The 27755-nt window shown below is 43.8% G+C and overlaps 1 protein-coding gene across 1 annotated transcript in view; it reads left to right on the top strand.

Annotated features, from left to right (window-relative positions):
- LOC132401692 (interferon-induced protein 44-like) overlaps nucleotides 1-14710 on the top strand; it is a 45836-nt gene extending 31126 nt beyond the window's left edge. The window contains exons 7-8 of the mRNA XM_059983774.1: nucleotides 3077-3177; nucleotides 14303-14710. Coding sequence (XP_059839757.1) covers nucleotides 3077-3177; nucleotides 14303-14482 — 281 coding nt within the window. The 3' untranslated portion in view covers nucleotides 14483-14710. The remainder of the gene's footprint in view (nucleotides 1-3076; nucleotides 3178-14302) is intronic.
- The last annotated feature ends 13045 nt before the right edge of the window (nucleotides 14711-27755 follow it).

The following is a 27755-nucleotide window of genomic DNA, read 5'->3' as shown; positions in this document are numbered from 1 at the left end:
AGTGGAGGGAAGAGGGGAGCTGTAGTGATTGGTTAGGGGAACAGAAAGGATATTCTGTTGATGAGAATGAAGTTCCTGGATAGTTTGTTGCCCTCTGGGTGTCAGGGTCCAATCCTGAGGATCGAATCCTCAGCATTCTCAAGTGGGAGGGTGAGCGGCCAAAGGTTGTGGTCCATGCTCCAGGGTTCTGGAATCAGGATTGCTGCCAATGCCACACGCTAGTAAGGGCAGAAATAGGAAGATCATACCATTTTAACTTGGGGCTAAGGATTTGGTGCAGGAGGAAGGGTTTCAGATTTTTGGATTATTGGGCACTCTTCCAGGGAAGGTGGGACCTGTACAGAAAAGACGGTTTGCACTCGAATTGGAAGGGGACTAATATCCTAGCTGGAAGGCATGCTAGCGTTGCATGGGGCTGGGTGTTAGGGTTTAGACAGATAGTGGATGTTGTTTAGACTACAGACAAAGTCAGAACTCAAAAGTTGAATTGGCGAGCCTAATGTTGGAGCAGACTTTGTTGGACTGTACTGTGTCAGAATGGTTCTTTGAGGCTTTAGCTCTTCATAGCTTCAGCAAGGAGAGGCTTGAGTGAGAGAAGGCAAAAAATAAACTGGAGATAGATTTTTCCAGTTTATTTAATTTTTTTTTATATACGTGAACAGTTAGAACTGTAGGGATGCCAAACAGGATAGTGAAATGCTCCTCTTGTGGGATGTGGGAAGGCAGCGCCAGTGTCCCTGACAACTTCACCTGCCAGAAGTGGATCCAGCTGCTGCTTCTAACGCTCAGTGTTAAGGAATTGGTGCTGGAACTGGATGAACTCTGGATCATTCGGGAGGCTGAGGGGATGATAGACAGGACATATAGAGGTACCACTGAGATGCAGGACAGGAGATTGGGTGACAGGAAGGGGGAAGGGATTAAACAGCCAGTGCAGAGTACCCATGTGACCATCCCCCTCAACAACAGGTATATCACTTTGGAAACTGTTGAGAAGGTTTCTAGTACTGCGTAGGGTGGTTTGTTTAAACCAGAGTTTCAGGGTGATGGGAATCAGAGAGCCAGAACAGATATTGGAAAGGATGTGGAGACAGATGGTGAAGTCACAAATTGAGCATGGTGCGACTAATGCTCTGAGCTGCATAGATTTCAAAAAAAGTATTGTCAGAAAGGCAGATAAGCTCAGCTTAGATCACCACATAGAATTATGGCATCGTAGCCATTAGTGACACTTTGTTGCAGGAGAGGCAGGACTGGCAGCTGAATATTTCAGGGTTCCATTGTTTTAGATGTGATAGAGCAGGAGGGATTAAAGGGGATGGGTGACGTTACCAGTCGAGGAAAATGTCACAGCAGTACTCATTGAGGACGAACTGGAGAACTGGTCCAGTGAGGCTTTATAGGTGGAACTGAAGAATAAGAAAAACATTAGTGGGGCTACTCAGAGATCACCCAACAGTCCATGCAATTTAGAGGAACAAATTTGTAGAGCGATCACATACTGTTGCAAGAAACATTTGGTTGTTATAGTAGGTGATGTTTAACTTTCCACATTGATGGAGAATCCCACACTGTAAAAGGACTATATGTGATTGAAGTGACTTTGAGTGTGGAATAATTGATGGTGCTAGTTTGAACCAATCTGGCCATTCTTCTCTGACCTCTCTCATAAACAAGGCTGTTTCATCCACTGAACTAGAAATTTTTTCACACCATTCTCTGTAAATTCTAGAATTTACATGAAAATCCCAGCAGCTCAGCAATTTCTGAGGTACTCAAACCACCCTGTCTGGCACCAACAATCATTCTAGTCAAAGTAATTTAGATCACATTTCTTTTCCATTCTGGTGTTTGGTCTGAACAAAAATGGAACTTCTAGAGCATGTCTGCATGCTTTAAAGCACTGAGTTGCTGCCACCTGATTGGCTGATTAGATTTTTGCATCAATGAGCAAGTGTATCTAATAAAGTGACCACTGAGTAGACCATAAGATATAGGAGTAGAATTGGACCATTTGGCCCATCAAGTCTGCTCCACCATTTCATCATGGCTGATTCAATCTTCCTCTCAGCCCCACTTTCCTGCCTTGTCCCTCTATCCCTTCATGCCCTGACCAATCAAGAGTCTATCAACCTTTACCTTAAACAATCATACAGTTTTGGCCTCCACATCTACCTGTGGTAACGAATTCCCTAAATTCAACACTGTCTGGCTAAAGAAATTCCTCTTCATCTCTGTTCTAAAAGGACACCACTCTCTTCTGAGGCTGTGTCCTCTGGTCTTGGCCTCTCCCACCATAGGAAACATATTTTCCACATCTGTTCTATCAAGGCCTTACATCATTTGATAGGTATCAATGAGGTCACTCCTCATTCTTCTGAATTCCAGCAAATACAGGCCCAGAACAATCAAGTGCTCTTCATATGACAAGCCTTTCAAACCTGGAGTAATTTTCGTGAACCTCCTTTGAACCCACATCAGTTTCAGCATATGCTTTCTTAGACAAGGGGCCTAAACCTGCTCACTATATTCCAAGTGTTTTATAAAATCTCAACATCACATCCTTTTATATTCTAGTCCTCTTGAATTGAATGTTAACATTGCATTTGCCTCCCTCACCACAGACTCAATCTGCAAATTAACCTTTAGGGAAACCTCACATGTCCCTTTTCACCTCAGTTTTTATTTGTATTTTCTCTCCATTTAGAAACTACATGTCACTTCCTGACACTGTATTCCATCTTGTCATTTCTGTGCCAATACTCCTAATCTGTTTTAAGTCCTTAAGTAGCCTCTCTACTTCCTCAGAACAAATTGCCCCTGCACCTATCTTCGTATTGTCTGCAAAGTTTGCAACAAAGCCATCAGTTCCATCATCAAAATTATTGTTTATGTTTGTATGCTCATGGATGCTTGTGGTTTACATTTTGGCTGCCATATTTCTTTTATGTCAACAGCGGCTTCACTTCAGAAGTAGTTTATTTGCTGTGAAGCGTTTTAGTTTTGAATATCTTTTCACTGTAAAATGCTGTTGATAGGGTGGAGACCCTAACAAACAACTTGCTTCTTCTTTTAGACATACCGCAGATCGTTTTACTAACAAAGGTGGATAAAGCATGCAGTTTAGTTGAAAAAGATTTGAAAAATGTTTATCGGAGTGAACACATTACCAAAAAGGTATTTGCTTCATTTCAATACCATTATTATAGAGATAAAATGATATAAGTTAAAATGCACTTGTCTAGCTTGATGGTGGATGTGATTTGGAGGGATGTGGACCTAACATAGGAAATTGGGAGCTGTGCCAGGCATGGATTGTTGCACCAACAACAATCTAAACCCATGCTTTATTGCTCTTTGACTCCGTGTCCTTTATTTAAACCTTAATTTGCTCATAGAGAGTTTCAAGGCAATGCAGGTGGTGGAATCTGGAGCAATGCACAAGAAGTCAGAGGAACTCAACAGGTCAGTCAGCTTCTTTGGAGGAAAATAGACAGCTGACATTTAGCCAAATCTTCTCATGTGGGCCATCGAGATCAATTGGAAAGTCGATGCTTCATTTCCATTTGTAAACATTATCAAAACCTCCAGCTTTTTGTCTACTACTTTTATGTAGAATTTGTTCTGTTTATTGCCAATAGCTGAGAACACAACTCAGGCACTTGATGGAAATTAATTTCTAGAGCTTGGGAGAAAAACTGGAGAATGGGACTGATTAAATTTGTCTACAGAGGTAGTATTGCCTCAGTGGCTTTCCTCTGTGCCTCAAAGTCTCTGCCCTTTGCTTTACAAAATGTCTGGTGCTGAATCTAGAGGGTAAGATCTGGTCTGGATGGAAGCCTTGAATTGTCAATACAGTTGGACAAAATTTCCCTTCCTGTTGAAAAACTCTTAACGGCAATGAAGGTAATTGAGAGCAGGGCTAGGAATGATTTGTCTCAGTGCAAGATTGATGAAGAAAGCGTATTCTCCCACATTCTAAAGATGTACAGGCTTGTGTTGGTCTGTTGTAGGCATGGTACTTTGGTATTTGAAAAGTGGCACACTTGTGGCACTCAAACAATGACTGTAAGTTGGAATGGGTGCAGAGAAGATTCACAAGGGTTTTTCTAGGACTGGCTTGATTATAAACAGAGGTTGGATAATTATTTGCTTAAGCTCAATGTCCATATTGGGGCATAGATCGCTGACAGCAGCTCACTAGGTTCCTTTGTCCAGGGCCAGTCTTACAAGTTGTCCCCAGTTGTAGACCCTCTTTGAAGATCCTTCCTCTCCCAGGGATGAGGTGCTTGGAGCTTCTTCTGGCATTAGTGTAGCTCTGGGATTTTTACATGTTGCTAGCCCCATGCCCAGACCTTCTCCTTTCACATCCATGTGTGGGACCAACCATGGCGGACTGAGAGACTGGATAGGCTGGGTGATGAATGAGGTCCTTAAGTTCAAAGTTCAAAAAGGTCAAAGTTCAAAGTAAGATTTATATTACCAGAGTACATACATGTCATCACATACAACCCTGAGATTCTTTTTCCTGTGGGCATACTCAGCAAATCATTAGAACAGTAACCATAAACAGGATCAATGAACCACAACCTGTGCAAATGTAAATATGAATAACTAGCAATAAATGAAATGATAGAGCATGTATTAACAAGATAAAGAGTCCTTAAACTGAGACCATCGGCAGTGGGAATGCCAGAAATAGAATGAGTGTAGTTATCCCCTTTTGTTCAGGAGCCTGATGTTGAGGGGTAGTAACTGTTCTTGAATCTGGTGGTGTGAGTCCTGAGGCTCTTGTACCTTGTACCTGATGGCAGCAGTGAGAAGAGAACACGGCCTGGGTGGTGGGAATCTCTGGTGGATGGATGCTGCTTTCCTATGACAGTGTTTCATGTAGATGTGCTCAATGGTTGGGAGGGCTTTACCTGTGATGTACTGGGCCGAGTCCACTACCTTTATTAGGATTTTGTAGGATGTTTCAGAGAAGGTGTACCATCACCTAACATCTGTCTGACAACAAACCCAGGTGTATATGGTTGAGCATCAAAAACATTACTGACAGTTCAAGAAAAAACTGTGCTGATCGTAGCAGTGACACCTCCCTTCCTGACCCCCCGAACAACTTTTATGCTCGCTTTGAGGCCTGCAACAGAATGCCAGACATGAAAACCAGCCCCCTCCCAGGTGAGCAGCCATTGTGTGTAACAGCAGCAGACTTGAGGTAGTTTGCAAAGAGTTAACTCCCATAATGCTGCTGGGCCAGACAACATCTCAGGCTGGGTACTCAGTGTGCACGTCAGCTTACTCGTGTCTCCACGGACATCTTCAACACTTCACTCATCCAGGCTGCTGTCCCCACATGCTTCAAATCATTTGCCATCATCCCTGTACCAAAGAACTCTACACCTTCAGAACTAACCAATTGCCTGTTGGCACTGACACCAGTCATCATGAAGTGGCACATATCAAAACTCCATTCTGGCCACACTGGACACTTGACAATATGCTTACCGAGAGAACCGCACCTTGACAAATGTCATACACCTGGCCCTAATGCCTCTAGAAAATAAGGACACTTATGTCAGTATGCTGGTTCTGGATTTCAGTTAGGCATTCAACATTATTGACCGCAGTGCACAATTTCCTACTCCTCGGTCTAAATACACCTCTGGGCTTCCTATTGGACTTCCTAACTAACAGACTTCAGAATCAGGATGCAGAACCACTCCTCCCTCCCCATAATGCTCAACATGTTGCCCCCACCCCTCCCCGGCTGTGTAGTGAGCCCATTGCTGTACACTCTGATCAGACATGTCAGCACAGCCAGACATCTGAGTATCATGGTGTCAAGTTCGCTGATGACACGGCAGTGGTGGGGCTCATCACCAATAACGATGATATGGTCTACAGAGAGGAAGGCAAGTAACGTCATCCACAATATCAATGAGATGGTTATCGACCTCAGGAGAATTTGCACCATTCACACCTCTCTTCACAGCAGTGGAAGCTGTGAGCGGTTTCAAAACTCTTGTGAGCAAACCTCTCATGGTCGCAGAACACATTTGACACAATAAAGAAAGCTCAACAACATCTCTGCTTTCTGAGGAGGCTGAAGAGAGCCTCATCTACTGATGTGCAGTAGAGAGCATCCTAACAATCTGCGTCACTGCATGGTACAAGAAGGTGTTGTAACTGGTAGACAAAACTGCCAACGCAACTCTGGAACATGTCAAGGACAAGTATACAGAAAGGTGCCAGAAATAAAAGCCTGTAACATGATGAAGGATCCTACCCACCCTGTTTGTCCCATTCCCATAGAGTCATAGAGTACAGTACAGAAACAAACCCTCAGCCCATCTTTCTTTTTCAGGTGCCTTGCCATTTGGCGTGGGCGATCATGTCTCTCCATCCATCGTGGTCCCTGACCCTCCGAATTGTAGTTGTTGCCTCCCCTGTTTCTAACCGTGATCCATCTATCATTTTCATTGCCTGTCTGCCTCTGCTTCTTTTTCCTTCCAGCTTTTCAGTTGTAACTAAATGTCCTAATGTCTCTCTTCGCATGATGTGTCCAAAGAAGAAGAGGTATATCGTGGTGATAAGGGATTCGTTATAGGAATGGACAGGAGGTTATGTGGGCAAGAATGAGATTCCTGGATGGTATGTTGCCTCCTGGGTGCCAGGGTCGAGGACATTTCAGATTGAGTCCACACCATTCTTAAATGGGAGAGTGAACAGCCAGAATTCATGGTCTGTGTAGGACATGGGTAGGACAAGTGACGATGTTCTGCATTGGGAGTTCGGGGGGTTGGGTGCTAAGTTAAAAGGAAGGACTTCCATAGTTGTGATCTCAGGATTGCTACCCTGGCCATGTGCTAGTGAGGCCAGAACTAGGCAGATTAAGCAGTTTAATATGTGGCTAAGGAGTTGGTGTAGGAGGGAGGGCATACGACTTTTGGATCATTGGGCTCTCTTCCAGGGAAGGTGGGACCTGTACAGAAGGGATGGTGTGCACATGGACTGGAGGGGGACTATTCTCCTAGCAGGAATGTTTGTTAATTCTACATGCAGGGGTTTAAACTAGAGTTGTAGGGGGTGGGAACTAGAATGCCAGGATAGTTAGTGGAGAGAGGTTGTGGAGGCAGATGTTGGTCAGACCTCAGACAAAGTTAGGAATCTCAAAAGGTTGAGCATGATGCAGCTAGTGTCCTGAGTTGTGTATATTTCAATGCAAGAACTGTCGTAGGAAAGGCAGATTATAGTTCTGAAGAGGAGGTAGCTGGTTTAACAAACAGAGGCAATGAGTAGTGAAGAGAGACTGTTGATAGGGCAAAACTATGGTCAACAGGATGATTTGCAATGTAAAAGGTGGACAAAATCAAAAAGGGTGAAGCAGGACTGAAAGTGCGCACAGTATATGGAATGAGGTGGATAACTTATAGCACAATTACAGATTGGCGTGTGTGATGTTGAGGTCATCACTGAATGACAGCTGAAAGAAGATTATAGCTGGGAGCTTAATGTCCAAGGATACACATTGTATCGAAAGAAGAGGCAGGGAGGCCGAGGAGGTGGTGTGCTCTGTTGGTAAAAAAAATGAAATTAAATCATTTGAGAGAGGTGACATAGGGTTGGAAGGTGTTGAATCATTGTGGATAGAACTAAGGAACTAAAGGGTAAAAAGACCCTGATGGGAGTTGTATACAGACCCCCAAACAGTAGTAAGGATGTGGCTTACAAACTACAATGGCAGATAAAAAAATGCATGCCAAAAGGACAATGTTACAATTGCCAAGGGGCATTTCAATATACAAGTAGACTGGGAAAATCATGTTGGTGCTGGATTCAAAGAAGGGGACTTCCTAGAATGGCTAAAAAAATGGCTTTATAGAGCAGGTCATGGTTGAGCCCACTAGAGGATCAACTATTTTGGATTGGGTGTTCTGCAATGAACCTGAATTGATTTGAGAGCTCAAGGTAAAAGAACTCTAAGGTATTTGTGATCATAATATGATTGAATTCATCCTGAAATTTGAGTAGGAGAAGCTAAAGGCAGATGTATTGGTATTACAGTGGATAAAGGGAATTACAGAGGCATGAGAGAGGAGTTGACCAGAATTGTTTGGAAAGGTACACTGGCAGGGATGACAGCAGAGCAGCAAACACTGTAATTTCTGGAAGCAATTTGAAAGGCACAGGATATATATGTCCTAAAATGGAAGAAGTATTATCAAAGAAAGATGACATAACTGTGGGAAATGAGAGAAATCAACATTAAGTTAGACCAAAGCCAACATTAAAGCCAAAGAGAGGGCATATACTAGAGCAAAAATTTGTGGGAAGTTAGAGGATTGGGAAGCTTTTAAAAACCAACAGAAGGCAACTAAAAAAGTCATTAAGAAGGTAAAGATGGAATTATGCAAGTAAGCTAGCTAATAATATTAAAGAGGATACCAAAAGTTTTTTCAGATACATGAAGTATAAAAGGGAGGTGAGAGTGGTTATTGGACTGCTGGAAAACGATGCTGGAGAGTTAGTAATGGTGGCCAAGGAAATCAAACTGAATAAATATCTTGCATCAGTCTTCACTGTGGAAGACACTAGCAGTATGGTGGAAGTCCTTGGTGTCGGGGTTATGAACTGTGTGAAGTTGCTATTACTAAAGAGAAGATTCTTCAGAAACTGAAAGGTCTGAAGGTTACTGGGGCCAGATGGTGTACACCTCAGGGTTCTGAAAGAGGTGGCTGAAGAGATCGTGGTCATTGGTAATGGTCTTTCAAGAATCACTAGAACATAGAACAGTACAGCACATTACAGGCCCTTCGACCCACAATGTTGTGCTGACCCTCAAACCCTGCCTCCCATATAACCCCCCACCTTAAATTCCTCCATATACCTGTCCAGTAGTCTATTAAACTTCACTAGTATATCTGCCTCCACCACTGACTCAGGCAGTGCATTCCACGCACCAACCACTCTCTGAGTGAAAAACCTTCCTCTAATATTCCCCTTGAACTTCCCTCCCCTTACCTTAAAGCCATGTACTGAGCAGTGGTGTCCTGGGGAAGAGGTGCTGGCTATCCACTCTATCTATTCCTCTTAATATCTTGTACACATCTATCACATCTCCTCTCATCCTCCTTCTCTCCAAAGAGTAAAGCCCTAGCTCCCTTAATCTCTGATCATAATCCATACTCTCTAAACCAGGCTGCATCCTGGTAAATCTCCTCTGTACCCTTTCCAATGCTTCCACATAATTTCTATAGTGAGGCGACCAGAAGTGGACACACTACTCCAAGTGTGGCCTAACCAGGGTTTTATAGAGCTGCATCATTACATCGCGACTCTTAAACTCTATCCCTCGACTTATGAAAGCTAATACCCCATAAGCTTTCTTAACTACCCTATCTACCTGTAAGGCAACTTTCAGGGATCTGTGGACATGTACCCCCAGATCCCTCTGCTCCTCCACACTACCAAGTATCCTGCCATTTACTTGTACTCTGCCTTGGAGTTTGTCCTTCCAAAGTGTACCACCTCACACTTCTCCGGGTTGAACTCTATCTGCCACTTCTCAACCCACTTCTGCATCCTATCAATGTCTCTCTGCAATCTTTGACAATCCTCCACACTATCTACAACACCACCAACCTTTGTGTCAGCTGCAAACTTGCCAACCCACCCTTCTACCCCCACATCCAGGTCGTTAATAAAAATCATGAAAAGTAGAGGTCTCAGAACAGATCCTTGTGGGACACAACTAGTCACAACTCTCCAATCTGAATGTACTCCCTCCACCATGACCCTCTGCCCTCTGCAGGCAAGCCAATTCTGAATCCACCTGGCCAAACTTCCCTGGATCCCATGCCTTCTGACTTTCTGAATAAGTCTACCATATGGAACCTTGTCAAATGCCTTACTAAAATCCACTGCATTACCGTCATTTATATGCCTGGTCACCCCCTCAAAGAACTCTTATCAGGTTTGTTAGACATGATCTGCCCTTCACAAAGCCATGCTGAGTGTCCCTGATCAGACCACGATTCTCTAAATGCCCATAGATCCTATCTCTAAGAATCTTTTCCAACAGCTTTCCCACCACGGAGGTAAGGTTCACTGGTCTATAATTACCCGGACTATCTGTACTACCTTTTTTGAACAAGGGGACAACATTCACCTCCCTCCAATCCTCCAGAACCATTCCTGTGGACAACGAGGACATAAAGATCCTAGCCAGAGGTTCAGCAATCACTTCCCTCGCCTCGTGGAGCAGCCTGGGGAATATTCTGTCAGGCCCCGGGGACTTATTCCTCTTAATGTAATTTAACAACACCAACACCTCCTCTCCCTTAATATCAGCATGCTCCAGAACATCAACCTCCCTCATATTGTCCTCACCGCCATCAAGTTCCCTCTCATTGGTGAATACCGAAGCGAAGTATTCATTGAGGATCTCACTCACTTTCAGGCACATGTTCCCACCTTTATCTCTAATCAGTCCTACCTTCACTCCTGTATTCCTTTGGTTCTTCACATAATTGAAGAATGCCTTGGGGTTTTCCTTTACTCTACTCATCAAGGCCTTCTCATGCCCCCTTCTTGCTCTTCTCAGCCCCTTCTTAAGCTCCTTTCTTGCTACCCTATATTCCTCAATAGACCCATCTGATCCTTGCTTCCTAAACCTCATGTATGCTGCCTTCTTCCATCTGACTAGATTTTTCACCTCACTTGTCACCCATGGTTCATTCACCCTACCATTCTTTATCTTTCTCACTGGGACAAATTTATCCTTAACATCCTGCAAGAGATCCTTAAACATCGACTACAAGTCCATAGTACATTTCCCTGAAAAAACATCATCCTAATTCATACCCGCAAGTTCTAGCCTTATAGCCTCATAATTGCCCTTCCCCAATTAAAAATTTTCCTGTTCTCTCTGATTCTATCCTTTTCCTTGATTATGCTAAGGGCCAGGGAGCGGTGATCACTGTCCCCCAGATGCTCACCCACTGAGAGATCGGTGACTGACCTGGTTCGTTACCTAATACTAGATCTAGTATGGCATTCGCCCTAGTCGGCCTGTCAACATACTGTGACAGGAATCTGTCCTGGACACACTTAACAAATTCTGCCCCATCCAAACCCTTGGAACTAATCAGTGCCAGTCAGTATTAGGGAAGTTAAAGTCACCCATGATAACAACTCTGTTATTTTTGCAACTTTCCAAAATCTGCCTCCCAATCTGCTCCTCGGTATCTCTGCTGCTACCAGGGGCTCTATAGAATACCCCCAACAGAGTAACTACTCCCTTCCTGTTCCTGACAAACCCAGACTGACTCAAAAGAGGATCTTGTTACATTACCCACCCTTTCTGCAGCTTTATCCCTGACCAGTAATGCCACCCCTCCTCCCCTTTTCCCCCCTCTGTATCCCTTTTAAAGCACTGAAATCCAGGAATATTGAGAATCCATTCCTGCCCTGGAGCCAGCTAAGTCTCTGTAATGGCCATTATATCATAATTCCATGTATGTATCCAAGCTCTCGGTTTATCACCTTTGTTCCTGATGCTTTTTGCATTGAAGTTTCTAGATTCTGGAATGTATCCACAAGTTGGAAGTTTGAGTTGGTTATTAAGGATAAGGTCTCAGGTTATTTGGAGGCACATGATAAAATAGGTCATAGCATGGTTTCCTCAAAGGAAAGTCTTGCCTGACAAATCTGTTGGAATTCTTTAAAGAAGTAACAAGCAGGAGAATTGGTTGATGTGCATTTGGATTTTCAGAAGGCTTTTGACAAGGTGCCACACAAGAGACTGGGTAACAAGATATGACCCCGTGGTATTACAAGGAAGATTCTAGCATGGATAAGGCAGTGGCTGATTGGCAGGAGGAAAAGAGTGGGAATAAAGGGAGCCTTTTCTGGTTGGCTGCCAGTGACTAGTGTTCCACTAGGGTCTGTTTTGGGACAGATTCGTTTTACTTTATATGTCAGTGATTTGGATGATGGAATTGATGGCTTTGTTGCAAAGTTTGCAGAAGATATGAAGATAGGTTGCTATGAGGAAGTAGAGAGGCTACAGAAGGAGTTAAGACAGATTAGGAGAATGGGCAAAGAAATAGCAGATGCAACACTGTGTTGAGAAATGTGTGATCATGCACTTTGGTGGGAGAAATGAAAGAGAAAATACAAAACAGAGACAAAATACAAAAAACTGAGGTACAAAGAGGACTTGCCAGTGCTTGTGCAGGATTCCCTAAAGGTTAATTTGCAGGTTGAGTCTGGTGAGGAAGGCAAATGCAATGTTATCTTTCATTTCAAGAGGATTACAATACAAGAGCAAGGATGTAATGTTGAGACTTTTTAAAGCACTGATGAGGCCTCATTTGGAGTATTGTGAGCAGGTTTGGGCCCCTTAGAAAGGGTGTGCTGAAACTAAAGAGGGTTTAAAGGAGGCTTATGAAAATAATTCCAGGATTGAATGGCTTGTCATATGAAAAGTGTTTGATGGCTCTGGGCCTATATTCACTAGAATTCAGAAGAATGAGGGGGTGATCTAATTGAAACCTGTCAAATGGTGAAAGGCCTTGATTGAGTGAATGTGGAGAGGATGTTTCCTATGGTAGGAGTGTCTTCAGACCAGATGACACATCCTCAGAATATGGAGCATCCTTTTAGAATGGAGATAAGGAGGAATTTCCTCAGCCAGAGAGCGGTGAATCTGTGAAACTCTTTGCCACAGGCATCTATAGAGGCTAGGTCTTTTTGTATATTTAAGGCATAGGTTGATGGATTCTTGATTAGTCTGGGAATGAGGGGATGGGGGGAGGAGACAGGAGTTTGGGGCTGAGAGGAAAATTGGATCAGCCATGATGAAATGGCGGAGCAGACTCGATGGGCCAGACGGCCGAACTCTGCTTCCATATCTTATGGTCTTATGGGTAGCAATCCTAAGATCACAACCCTGGAGGTCCTGCCCTTTAACTTGGCACCTAACACCCTGAGCTCCCTATGCAGAACCTTGTTACTCATCCTACCCATGTCATTGGTACCTACATGGACCATGACCTTTGGCTGTTCACCTTCCCACTTAAGAATACTGAGGATTCGGTCTGCGGTATCTCGTACCCCGGCACCCAAGAGAATCCGTTCTCGCCCACAAAACCTCCTGTCCATTCCTCTAACAAATTACAGTGTTCCGCTTCTCAGCCCCCTTCCCTTCTGTGTCACAGAGCTGGACTCAATGCCAGAGACCTGACCTCTGTGACTTTCTTCTGTTAGGTCAAGCCCCCCAACAGTATCTAAAGTGATATACCTGTTGTTGAGGGGATGGCCACAGGGTAATCTGTACTGGCTCCTTAACCCTTTTCCCCCTCCTGTCACCCAATTTCCTGTGTCCTGCACCTTGGGTGTAACAGCCTCTTTATATGTCCTATCTACCACCCCCTCAACTTCCTGAATGATCTGGAGTTCAACTAGTTCCAGCTCCAACTTCACGTGTTTGTTAGAAATTGCAATCTTCAGGGACACTAGAGGTCTCCCTGCCTTCCCACATCCCACATCCCACAACAGGGGCATTCAGTTATTCTGCCTGGCATCTCTACTGTCCTAGAAGGAAAAAAAAAGATTACCCATAGCTTTTTTTCTGCTGTCTTTGACTAAAGCCTCTAGATCACAACTTTTAACTGTCCACTGCGATGAGTGCCACTGTGCTTGCCAGTGTTCCTTTAATTTGCTCTTGCTAATTATTTCCAAATGTCAGATTGTCAGTGGTCAGAGCTCATTTACACTGCTGTGATCAGCCACTTGCCTTTTTCTACTAAGGCTGTGGACGTCAATGAAATCCCCTCCTTGCAAACTTCTGATGTCTGGATTGTTTGCTGGTCAGAGCTCAATCAGGGAGGAGGCTACATAGCACCCTACTAACTCAAAAGTCAGTTACTTTCCCTAAGTGGTAAGGATAATTAACACACCTCCAATGTCCTCTAATTTATTATTTCCTGTCAGTCACCTTGTGCCTAGCGTCTCTTTATGGACATACAATCAATGTATATGTTATCTTGCGTATTTATTTATTGTGTCTTTTTATTAGTGTGCTTACTTTATTGTGATATTTTTTGCTGCATCAGATCTGGAGTAACAATTATTTTACTCTCTACACTTGTGTACAGGAAATGACATTAAACAATCTTGAATCTTAATGAGATTAAAGACTTAGATAAGGAATAACCATTGGGAAAGGAGAGCTTGATGAGCAACCTGTCTTAGTCTGTTCACACACTTCTAATAAACTGTATGCTCTTATTCTCAGATAATGGAAGTCGGAGAACAACTCAGAATCCCAGTTTCCTGCATAGTCCCCGTGAATAACTATTGGTTCTCTGATGAGCTGGATTGTGTGATTGATATTCTATTACTCTCCGCCATCAAGCTGATGCTGCAGTCTGTCAATTCCTGTGTTGAAAACATGGCTAATTTATCTTTAGGATGATGCAATTTTGGGTGATGGTCAAGCTCAATGTAAATTTTATTATGCAAGTACATATATATCTGAGATGAATATTCTTCTGGGCATACTCAACAAATCTATAGAACAGTAACTACAATAGAATCAACGAAAAACCGCCCAAGCAGGTCTTTCAACCAAAGTGCAGAGGGGAACAAATTGAAAATGCAAAAAGAAGAAACAATAAATAATAATAAATATACAATAAAGTTGTATGGCTGTTGTTGAGGAGAACTGACTGCTTAACCTATTTCATTCTTTTGACTGTCACCCAGTTTCCTGTGTCCTGTACCTTGGGTGTAACTACCTTTCTAAACAGTTCAACCTATCTATCACCCCCTCAGCCTCCTGAATGATCTGGAGGCCAGTTCCAGCACCAACTCCTTAACGTGGAGTGTTGCAAACTGCAGCTGGATGCACTTTTTGCAGGGACACTGGAGATCTCCCTGCTTTCCCACTTCCTGCAAGAGATGCCTTCAACTATCCTGCCCAGCATCTCTACTGCACCAACTGTGCAATTCTAAAAAGGAAATAATATATAAACAGAAAAAAATATCTACCAACAACTTTTCACCCTCTCTCACTTAAGCCTTTCCTTGCTAAAGCCTCAAAGAGCTAAAGGTTCAATTCCCTACTCTTAACACTCTCCACTCCATCGAAGGCTGCTCCAACAAAAAAAAACCCTGCTTGTAATGAATGTTAACATTGCATTTGCCTTACTCATCACCAACTCAACGCGCAAATTAATTTTTAGCAAATCTTGCTCAATGACTTCCAAGTCCCGTTGAACCTTGGATTTTTGACTTTCTCTCCATTTAGAAAAGTCTATGCTAACATGTCTTCTATAAAAATACACTTCCCAACATTGTATTCCATCTGCTAATTCTTTGCTTATTCTCCAAATTTAAGTCATTCCGCAGCCTCTCTGCTTCCTCAACAACACCTGACCGTCCATCTGTCTTCATGTTGTCTGCAAACTTGGCCACAAAACCATCAATTCCATCATCCAAATCATTGACATACAGCATGAAAAGAAACTGTCCCAACACAGACCCCTGTGGAACTCCACTAATCTCCAGCAGCCAACCAGAAAAGGCTCCCTTTATTCCCACTCTTTACCTCCTACCAATCAGCCACTGCTTTATCCATGCAAAAACTTTCACTGTAATACCATGGCCTCTTAACTTGTAAAGTAGCCTTATGTGTAGCACCTTGTCAAAGGCCTTCTGAAAATCCAAGTGTACAACGTCAACTGATTCTCCTTTCTGATTGCTATTTCTTTAAAGAATTCCAACAGATTTGTCAGGCTTAAGGAAACCATGCCTCCAAGTACCCTGAAATGATATCCTTAACAATTGAATCCATCATCTTTTGGAAGAGGACAGTGAAGCTTTGAGAGGAAGTGTGGCGGCGGCCATTTTCAAATTGTCCAATTGCGTCTCAGATCGGAGTTCTGAGCGGCGGGACTGCGCAGGCACGTGAGGAGGCCTGGGAAGGTGGGAAGATATAAAAAAGGAGAGACTGAGTGAGGTAGTTCTCTTTTTGAAGAGGACAGCGAGGCTTTGAGAGGAAGTGCGGCGGCGGCCATTTTCAAATTGTCCAATTGCGTCTCAGATCGGAGTTCTGAGAGCCGGGACTGCGCAGGCGCGTGAGGAGGCCTGGGAAGGCGGGAAGATATAAAAAGAATGCAGCCTTAAGAAGCGGGCAGCCTCGTTTGCGGGCAGCGGAGTGCGCCGGGAGCAGAGTGTAGAGCTTGGGCTCAGGGGGCTTAGGCAGAAGAGGGCACAGTAGGCTTATCTTTTAGTTCTTGTTATTTTTCAGGAAGTATGAGTGTGAGGGCAGCTTGTTCTCGGTGTCGGATGTGGGAGGTCCTGGAGTCTCCGAGCCTCCCGGCCGTCCACATCTGCGCCAGGTGCACCGAACTGCAGCTCCTGAGGGACTGAGTTAGGGAACTGGAGCTGCAGCTCGATGACCTTCGCCTGGTCAGGGAGAGTGAGGAGGTGATTGAGAGGACTTACAGGCAGGTGGTCACTCCGGGGCCACGGGAGGCAGATAGGTGGGTCACGGTCAGGAAGGGGAAGAGGCAGGTACTAAAGAGTACTCCGGTGGCTGTACCCCTTGACAATAAGTACTCATGTTTGAGTACTGTTGGGGGGGGACAGCCTTCCTGGTGGAAGTGACAGTGGCCGGGCCTCCGGCACAGAGGACGGCCCTGTAGCTCAGAAGGGTAGGGATAGAAGAAAGAGGACCATAGTAATAGGGGACTCGATAGTCAGGGGTTCAGACAGGCAGTTCTGTGGAGATGATCGGGAGTCCCGGATGGTAATTTGCCTCCCTGGTGCCAGGGTTCGGGACGTTTCTGATCACGTCCAAGATATCCTGAAGTGGGAGGGTGAGGAGCCAGAGGTCGTGGTACATGTAGGTACCAGTGACATAGGTAGGAAAGGGGAAGAGGTCCTGAAATGAGAGTATAGGGAGTTAGGAAGGCAGTTAAGAAGAAAGACCGCAAAGGTAGTAATCTCGGGATTACTGCCTGTGTCACACGACAGTGAGAGTAGAAATGGAATTAGGTGGAGGATGAATGCGTGGCTGTGGGATTGGAGCAGGGGGCAGGGATTCAAGTTTCTGGATCATTGGGACCTCTTCTGGGGCAGGCGTGACCTGTTCAAGAAGGACGGGTTACACTTGAATCCTGGGGGGACCAATATCCTAGCGGGGAGGTTTGCTAGGGCTACAGGGCAGACTTTAAACTAGTAAGATGGGGGGGGCGGGAATCAATTTGAGGAAACTATGGGAGAGGAGGTTAGTTCACCAGTAGAGCAAGTAAAGAGACAGTGCGTGAGGGAGGAAAGGCAGGTGATGGAGAAGGGATGCGCTCAGCCCGAAGATATAGGGGAGAAGAAAGAAAAGGATAATAAATTTGAATGCATTGTTAGGGATGAAGAGAGAGGAGGAGGTGGAGAGTATCTTAAATGTATCTATTTTAATGCTAGGAGCATTGTAAGAAAGGTGGATGAGCTTAAGGCGTGGATTGATACCTGGAATTATGATGTTGTAGCTATTAGTGAAACATGGTTGCAGGAAGGGTGTGATTGGCAACTAAATATTCCTGGATTTAGTTGCTTCAGGTGTGATAGAGTAGGAGGGGCCAGAGGAGGAGGTGTTGCATTGCTTGTCCGAGAAAATCTTATGGCGGTGCTTTGGAAGGATAGATTAGAGAGCTCCTCTAGGGAGACTATTTGGGTGGAATTGAGGAATGGGAAGGGTGCATTAACACTGATAGGAGTGTATTATAGGCCACCTAATGGGGAGCGTGAGTTGGAAGAGCAAATGTGTAAGGAGATAGCAGATATTTGTAGTAAACACAAGGTGGTGATTGTGGGAGATTTTAATTTTCCACACGTAGACTGGGAAGCTCATTCTGTAAAAGGGCTGGATGGTTTAGAGTTTGTAAAATGTGTGCAGGATAGTTTTTTGCAACAATACATAGAAGTACCGACTAGAGATGGGGCAGTGTTGGATCTCCTGTTAGGGAATGCGATAGGTCAGCTGACAGATGTATGTGTTGGGGAGCACTTTGGGTCCAGTGATCACAATAGCATTAGCTTCAATATAATTATGGAAAAGGACAGGACAGGACCTAGAGTTGAGATTTTTGATTGGAGAAAGGCTAACTTTGAGGAGATGCGAAGGGATTTAGAGAGAGTGGATTGGGTCAAGTTGTTTTATGGGAAGGATGTCATAGAGAAATGGAGGTCATTTAAGGGTGAAATTATGAGGGTACAGAATCTTTATGTTCCTGTTAGGTTGAAAGGAAAGGTTAAAGGTTTGAAAGCACCATGGTTTTCAAGGGATATCAGAAATTTGGTTTGGAAAAAGAGGGATGTCTACAATAGATATAGGCAGCATGGAGTAAAGGAATTGCTCGAGGAATATAAAGAATGTCAAAGGAATCTTAAGAAAGATTAGAAAAGCTAAAAGAAGATACGAGGTTGGTTTGGCAAATAAGGTGAAAGTAAATCCGAAAGGTTTCTACAGTTATATTAAAAGCAAGAGGATAGTGAGGGATAAAATTGGCCCCTTAGAGAATCAGAGTGGTCAGCTGTGTGTGGAGGCGAGGGAGATGGGAGAGATTTTGAACGATTTCTTCTCTTCGGTATTCACTAAGGAGAAGGATATTGAATTGTGTAAGGTGTGGGAAACAAGTAAGGAAGTTATGGAACCTATGACAATTAAAGAGGTGGAAGTACTGGCGCTTTTAAGAAATTTAAAAGTGGATAAATCTCCGGGTCCTGACAGGATATTCCCCAGGACCTTGAGGGAAGTTTGTGTAGAAATAGCAGGAGCTCTGACTGAGATCTTTAAGATATCATTAGAAACGGGGATTGTGCCGGAGGATTGGCGTATTGCTCATGTGGTTCCATTGTTTAAAAAGGGTTCCAGAAGTAAGCCTAGCAATTATAGACCTGTCAGTTTGACATCAGTGGTGGGTAAATTAATGGAAAGTATTCTTAGAGATAGTATTAATAATTATCTGGATAGACAGGATCTGATTAGGAGTAGCCAGCATGGATTTGTGCGTGGAAGGTCATGTTTGACAAACCTTATTGAATTTTTTGAAGAAGTTACGAGGAATGTTGACGAGGGTAAGGCAGTGTATGTAGTCTATATGGACTTCAGCAAAGCCTTTGACAAAGTTCCACATGGAAGGTTAGTTAAGAAGGTTCAGTCATTAGGTATTAATGCTGGAGTAATAAAATGGATTCAACAGTGGCTAGATGGGAGATGCCAGAGAGTAGTGGTGGATAATTGTTTATCGGGATGGAGGCCGGTGACTAGCGGGGTGCCTCAGGGATCTGTTTTGGGCCCAATGTTGTTTGTAATATACATAAATGATCTGGATGATGGGGTGGTAAATTGGATTAGTAAGTATGCCGATGATACTAAGGTAGGAAGTGTTGTGGATAATGAGGTGGGTTTTCAAAGCTTGCAGGGAGATTTATGCCAGTTAGAAGAATGGGCTGAACGTTGGCAGATGGAGTTTATTGCTGAGAAGTGTGAGGTTCTACATTTTGGCAGGAATAATCCAAATAGAACATACAGGGTAATTGGTAGGGCATTGAGGAATGCAGAGGAACAGAGAGATCTAGGAATAACAGTGCATAGTTCCCTGAAGGTGGAGTCTCATGTAGATAGGTTAGTGAAGAAGGCTTTTGGAACGCTGGCCTTTATAAATCAAAGCATTGAGTACAGAAGTTGGGATGTAATGTTAAAATTGTACAAGGCATTGGTAAGGCCAAATTTAGAATATTGTGTGCAGTTCTGGTCACCGAATTATAGGAAAGATATCAATAAATTAGAGAGTGCAGAGACGATTACTAGGATGTTACCTGGGTTTCAGCACTTAAGTTACAGAGAAAGGTTGAACAAGTTAGGTCTCTATTCATTGGAGCGTAGAAGGTTGAGGGGGGATTTGATCGAGGTATTTAAAATTTTGCGAGGGATAGATAGAGTTGACGTGAATAGGCTGTTTCCATTGAGAGTAGGGGAGATTCAAACGAGAGGACATGATTTGAGAGTTAGGGGGCAGAAGTTTAAGGGAAACACGAGGGGGTATTTCTTTACTCAGAGAGTGATAGCTGTGTGGAATGAGCTTCCTGTAGAAGTAGTAGAGGCCAGTTCAGTTGTGTCATTTAAGGTAAAATTGGATAGGTATATGGACAGGAAAGGAGTGGAGGGTTATGGGCTGAGTGTGGGTAGGTGGGACTAGGTGAGATTAAGAGTTCGGCATGGACTAGGAGGGCCGAGATGGCCTGTTTCCGTGCTGTGATTGTTATATGGTTATATGTTATATCTTCTCAACTACTGACATCAGTCAAGCTGGGCTATAATTTCCTTTCTTCTGCTTCTCTCCCTTTTTGAAGAGTGGAGTGACATTTGTAGTTTTCCAATCCTTCAGAATCATGCCAGAATCTATTGATTCTTGAAAGATCATTACTAATGGCTTCACAATCTCTTCAGCCACCTCTTCCAGAACCCCGGCGTGTAGACCATTTGGTCCAGGTGGCTTATCTACCTTCAGAACTTTTAGATTCCTAAGCACCTTCTCCCCAGTATTGGCAACTTCACTCACTTCTGCCCCATGACACTCTCGAACATCTGGCATACTGCTAGAGTCTTCCAAAGTGAAGATTGATGCAAAATACTTATTTAGTTCAACCATAAATTCTTTGTCCCCCATTACTGCCTCTCCAACATCATTTTCCAGCCATCCGATATTCAATCCCTGCTCTTTTACACTTTATGTATCTGAAGACACTTTTGGTAACCTCTTTAATGTTATTCAGTAGCTTACCCCTGTACCAGTTTCTCAGGTCACATGTTCATCTGCCAAATACTTCTATTCTTACCCTTACTAATGTACACATGGCACAGTTCGCAATCTGGAGGTTACTAGAAGTCCTGCTTTTCCTCTTCCTACCTGGCACACAAAAATCTCTCTTCAGGACCCCCTCATCTTTCCTACCTACATCATTGGTGCAAATAGGTACCAAGTTTCTAGTTGCTTTCCCTCCTCCTTTCGAATGCTGTGGACCTGATCTGAGACATCTCCAACCCTGGCACCTGAGAGGCAACGTACCATCTGGTGTCTCTATTGTCCCCACCATCCCTGTTCAACTATTACCACTGCAGTCCTCTTTATCTTTCTTCTCTTCTGAGCAACAGTGGCAGAAGACGAGAGGTGAAGAGGATTGCAGTGGTGATAGAAGATTCCAGTGCCAGACTGTATGCCAGAGACCTCTCCTTAATAGATTGTTCCTCTCAACAATATCCAAAATGCTATACTTATTATTGAGGGGATGACCTCAGAGATACACTTTACTGGCTGCCCATTCCCCTTCTTCCTCTGACAGTCACTTAGTTACCTGCCTTCTGCAACCTAGGGGTGACTACCTCCCTGTAGCTTCTGTATAACACCTCCTTATTCTCCCATATGAGCTGAAGGTCATTGAGCTGGAGCCCCAGTTTCTTAACATTCTCTGCAGCTTGGGAGGTTATAGCTCTCCCAGAATTCCAATATCTTACACAAAGAACGCAACACTGCCTCTGAAATCATTCTCACTGATAGATGAGGAATGAAGAATATAGAAGAAGAAAAAATACCTACCTCGCCCAAGCCTGATCTTTTCAAAGACAAAGACTCACCACCCTAACACTGGCCCACTCCAACAATGGCAGCCCTGCATACCCCTGCCTTACTTTTATTTGCCCTTGGTAATAAATTTTATTCACTGATTGGCTGTAGTTCAAATTTGGAAAAGTACTGTGAAGTGCTGCTTCAATCTTCAATCTCGGACTGAGTGAAATTGCATCCCCTTATGCTCCCGTTCACTGAGTGACCACAGTTCAAACTCCAAAACTTGTCTTGAAGCACTGGTTTTTAAATCTTCTATCATGAACTGTGTGAAACTACCACTTCTTCTCTTTCTCCCATTCACTGATTGGCCACAGTCAAACTCCAGGCCAGTCAGGACATTTATGTCCATATGAGAGACAAGTACATCTCTGCCTTTTTCTGTCCTGCTACAAGTACACTGAGTGGTAACTTTATCAGGTATCCCCAATACCTAAAGGAGTGGCCACTGAGTTCATGCTTTACTACTGCTGTAGCCCATCCATTTCAAGGGTCGCAGTGTTGTGCATTCAGAGAAGCTCTTCTGCACACCACTCTTGTAAGGCATTCCTGACAACTTGAACGAGACTGGCTATTCTCCTCTGACTTCTTTCAAAGTGTTTTCACCCTCAGTACTGCTGATCCTTTTTGTTATTTTGCATTGTCTTCTGTAAAATCTAGAAACGATTGTGAGTGAAAATCCCAGGTTCTGAGATACTCAAATCACCCCATCTAGCACGAATAAACATTCCATGGTCAAAGTAACTTAGATCTCATTTCTTTCCCATTCTGATGTTTGGTCTGAACAACAGCTGAATCTCTTGCTTTTATGAATGGCTGATTAGATATTTGCATTAATGACCAGGTGTACAATAGACCTAATAAAATGGCCTCTGAGTGTAAATTGAAGATCAAGGGTACTTTATGGCAGACACAAGAGGCAGCAGATGCTGGAGTTCAGAGTGATAAACAGACTGCCTGATATGGAAACATCAGAGCTTCGGAAGAGAAAAGCTCACAAAATGTGGATACTGTCCAGTCTGTCACAGGGAAAGCCCTCCCCACCATTGAATACACCTACAAGAAGTGATGTCACAGGAAAGCAGCATCTATCATCAAGAACCCCCACCATCCAGGCCATACTGTCCTCTTGCTATTGCCATCAAGGAGTTGTCTTTGGTTCCACACCATCAGCTTCAGGAACAGTTACGGGTGCCCCCTGCTTTACGAAAGTTCACTTTAAGCCACTTCGCTTTTATGAAAGACTTACCTGTTTTTGTTAACCGAAAGAAATCCAAAGAAGATTTTCACTTTTATGAAAACGGCACCCCCTTTAAACTTGTGTTTACCCCGAGAAAGACTACCATGACTGTGAACCCTTGCGCAGGCAGGTGTGTGCGCATGCGTGTATGTGCCGATTTTTTTCTACAGATCGGTTTTGGCTAATTCTTCCTGATTCTGTTAAGTGAAACTACACTGTACATACATTATTTCTACTTTATATAGGCTGTGTAGTTAACATATCATTCTTGCTTTTACTATATGTTAGTGTTATTTTTGGTTTTATGTCTTATTTGGTAGGTTTTTTTTTGGGTTTGGGAATGCTCAAAAATTTTCCTATATAAATTAATGGTAATTGCTTCTTTGCTTTACTCCATTTCGGCTTATGAAAGGCTTCATAGGAACACTACTTTCAGACAGCGGGGGAAACCTGTATTACCCTACACTCTCAGGCTGCTGAACCAGCATGGACAACTTCACTCATTTCAACTCTGAACTTTCACAACCTATGGAACACTCCCAAAATGCTGGGGGAGCTCAGCAGATCAGGCATCTTCTGTGGAAAAGAGTACAGTTGATATTTTGGGCCGAGGGCTTTCATCTGGACTGGAGAAAAAAAGATGATGAGTCAGTGTTAGAAGGTCGGGGGAGAGGAAGAGGAGGAAGAAACACAAGGTGAAGTAAAGAGTCGGGAAGTTGATTGGTGAAAGATAAAGTGCTGGAGAAGGTGGAATCTGATAGGAGTGGACAGAAGGCCTTGCAAAAAAGAAAAGGGAGAGGAGCACCAGAAGGACAGGTAAGGAGAAAAGGTGAGAGAGGAGGAAATGGAAATGGGGAATGTTGGGATGGGGGATTACCAGAAGTTCAAGAAATCAATGTACCTGTCATCATGCTGGAGGCTACCCAAACAGAAAAGAAGGTGTTTATCCTCCAAGCTGAGTGTGGCCTTATCGCGACAGTAGAGGAGGCCATGGACATGTATGTGGAATGGTTTTGGGAAGTGGAATTAAAGAAGGGTGGCTACTAGGATATCCTACTTTTACTGGTGGATGGAGCATAGGCGCTTGGCAAAGTGGACTCCCAATCTATGTTGGGTCTCACCGATATACAGGAGGCCACACGGGAGCATTGGACACAGTAGATGACCTCAACAGACTCATAGGTGAAGGTCATCTCATTTGGAAGGACTGTTTGGGGCTCTGAATGGTAGTGAGAAAGAAGGTGTACAGGCAGGTGTCACACTTGTTCCGCTTGCAGGAATAAGTGCCAGGAGAGAGAACAGCGGGGCGGGATGAACGGACAAGGGAGTCATGTAGGCAGCGATCCCTGAGGAAAATAGAAAGTGGGGGTGGAAAAGATGTGCTTGGTGGTGGGATCCTGTTGGAGATGGCAGAAGTTAGGGAGAATTGAGTGTTGGATGCAGAGGCTGGTGGGGTGGTTGGTGAAGGCAAGTTGAACCCTATCCCTGGTGGGGTGGCAGGAGGATGGGGTGAGAGCAGGCATGCATGAAATGGAAGCAATGCAGTTGGGGGCAGTGTTGATGGTGGAGGAGGGGAAGCCCCTTTCTTTGAAGGAGGAGGATATCTCCATAGTTCTGGAATGAAAAGCCTCATTCTGAGAACAGATGTGGCAGAGATGGAGGAAGTGAGAGAAGGGAATGAGTTTCTTACAGTTAACAAGGTGGGAAGAGATATAGTCCAGGTAGCCATGAGAGTCCGTGGGTTTATAATAGACATCAGTAAATAAGCTGTCTCCAGAGATAGAGACAGTTCGAGAAAGGGGAGGGAGGTATTGGAAATGGACCTGGTAAATTTCAGAATCAGGTTTATTATCACCGGCATGTGTCATGAAATTTGTTAACTTAGCAGCAGCAGTTCAATGCAATGCATAATATAGAAGAAAAAAATAAGTAAATCAATTGAAGTATATGTACATTGAATAGATTAAAAATTGTGCAAAAACCCAGAAATAACACATATTAAAAAAGTGAAGTGGTGTTCACGGATTCAATGTCCATTTAAGAATCGGATGGCAGAGGTGAAGAATTTATTACTGAAATGCTGAATGTGTGTCTTCAGGCTTCTTCACCTCCTACCCAATGGTAACAATGAGAAAAGGGCATGTCCTGGGTGATGGGGGTCCTTAATAATAGATGCTGCCTTTCTGAGACACCGCTCCTTGAAGATGTCCTGGGTACTTTGTGGGCTAGTACCCAAGATGGAGCCGACTAAATTTACAACCATTTGCAGCTTCTTTTGGTCCTGTGCAGTAGACCTGTCCCCACCCCCTGCCCCGCCATACCAGACAGTGATGCAGCCTGTCAGAATGCTCTCCAAGGTGCACCTGTAGAAGTTTTTGAGTGTTTTTGTTGACATACCAAATCTCTTCAAACTCCCAATGAAGTACAGTCACTGTCTTGCCTTCTTTAAAGCTGCATCAATATGTTGGGACCAGGTTAGCTCTTCAGAGATCCTGACACCCAGGAACTTGAAACTGCTCACTCTCTTCACTTCTGATCCCTCTATAAGGACAGGTATGTGTTCTTTTGTCTTACCCTTCTTGAAGTCCACAATCAGCTTTCATCTTACTGATGTTGAATGCAAGGTTGTTGCTGCAGCACCACTCCTCTAGCTGGTATATCTCTCTCTCCTGTATGCCCTCTCATCTCCACCTGAGATTCTACCCACAATGGCTGTATTATCAGCAAATTATTACAGTAGATGGTATTTCAGCTCCACTTCGTGGCCTTCTCCCTGTAACCTTTGGTGCCATGGCCAATCAAGAACCCATCAAAGTCCGCTTTAATACACACTGGTCTCCACAGTTGCCTTTCTACAAATTCACCATCCTCTGGTTGAAGAAATTTCTCCACATCTCTGTTTTAAATGGATGCCCCTCTATCCTGAGGCTGTACCTTTTTGTCCTAGACTCCCTCATCACGTGAAACATCCTTTCTACATCTACTCTGTCTTGGCCTTTCAATTTCAACAGTCTAAATTCCAATGAGTACAGACCCAGAGTTATCAAATATTCCCCATATGATAATCCTTTCTTTCCTGAAATCATCCTTGTGAACTCCTCTGAACCCTCTCCAATGACAGCAAATCTTTTCCTAGCTAAGGAGCCCAAAACTGTTCACAATACTCAAGGAGAGGCCTCAGCATTACATCTCTGCTCTTCTAGTCCTCTTGAAATGAATGCTAACATTACATTTGCTTTCTTCACTTCTGATTCAACCTGCAAGTTATCCTTTGGGGTGTTCTGCACAGGGACTCCTAAGTCCCCCTGCATCTCAGATTTTTGGATTTTCTTCCTGTTTAGAAAATAGTCTGCACATTTATTTCTTCTACCAAAGTGCATAACCATGCATTTTCCAACATTGTATTTCATTTGCCACTTTCTTGCCCATTCTCCTAATCTGTCTAAGTCAGGGGTCAGCAACCATTACCACTGAAAGAGCCATATGGACCCATTTCCCACAGAAAAGAAAACACTGGGAGCCACAAAACCCGTTTGACATTTAAAATGAAATAACACTGCATACAATGGTTTTTTTTTGCCTTTATGCTATGTATAAACAAACTATAATGTGTTACATTTATGAAATTGATGAACTCCTGCAGAGAATACGAAATTACATTTCTGCATGCAACAAAAACATTTTGAACTCCGAAAAAAAGACGTTGGGTTGAAGGTTACTCCATAGTTAGCCTACCTTCGATCGAAAAATTAAAAGAAATCGCGCACTGGCGGGTGTCAGGGATTGGCAGTGGTGACGTATATTAATAGCGATAAAAAACACGTTGTGGCGGTGTGCTACACGCAGCGCTAAGATAACGACACTGCAGTCAAAGATAATTTTATTCGAACTAAACAGCCTTGCTTTAAAGCTTCCCTCAACCCGCCCTCCATGGGCGCGGATGCTCCAAAAGACACTACTCACAAACCCCCATAGGCTATCTCCCTCAGCCGGAACGGTGGCTAATTGTGATCCGGTTCGGATGTGCCAGGAGATGGTGTCGCCACAACGTTTTATTTAAATTGTACAAGATCACCATAATCTTCAAATTTCGAATTACATTTCAAAAACCAACAAACCACGGGGAGCCGCAGCACAGAGATGAAAGAGCCGTGGGTTGCTGACCCTTGGTCTAAGTCCTTCCGAATTCTACCTGTTTCCTCAACAGTGCCTGCCCCTCCACCAATCTTCGTATCATCTGTAAACTTGGCAACAAACCATCTATTCCATCAGCTAATTCATTGATATACAGCTTAAAAATAAGTGGTCCCAACACTGACCCCTGCGGATCATCACTAGTCACTGGCAGCCAACCAGAAAAGGATCCTTTCATTCCCACTCACTGCCTCCTACCAATAAGCCAATGCTCTAACCATGCTAGTAACTTTCCTGAACTACCTTCTTATAAGGAAGGGGCTTCCCTTTTTTCATCATCAATGCAAAATGTCTTCCTCCTTTAAAGAAAGGGGCCTCTCTTCCTCCACCATCAATGCTTCCCTCAACCACATGTCTTCCATTTCACACACCCCTGCCCTCACTGCATCCTCCCATCATTTCACCAAAGATAGGATTCTCTTGACCTCACCTACCAACCCACCAGCCTCCGCATCCAGCACATAATTCTCTTGGACTTCTACCATCACCAATGGAATCCCATCACCAGGCACATCTTTCCTTCCGATCAACCTTCTGCTTTCGGCAGGGATTGCTTCCTTTGTGACTCCCTCGTCCATCCCTTCTGATCTCTCTCCTGGCACTTACCCTTGCAAGCAGAGCAAGTGCTA

The sequence above is a fragment of the Hypanus sabinus genome, chromosome 11 (genome assembly GCF_030144855.1).
Source record: "Hypanus sabinus isolate sHypSab1 chromosome 11, sHypSab1.hap1, whole genome shotgun sequence".
NCBI classification, from domain to species: Eukaryota; Metazoa; Chordata; class Chondrichthyes; order Myliobatiformes; family Dasyatidae; genus Hypanus; species Hypanus sabinus.
This window is presented reverse-complemented; position numbering and strand designations above follow the sequence as displayed.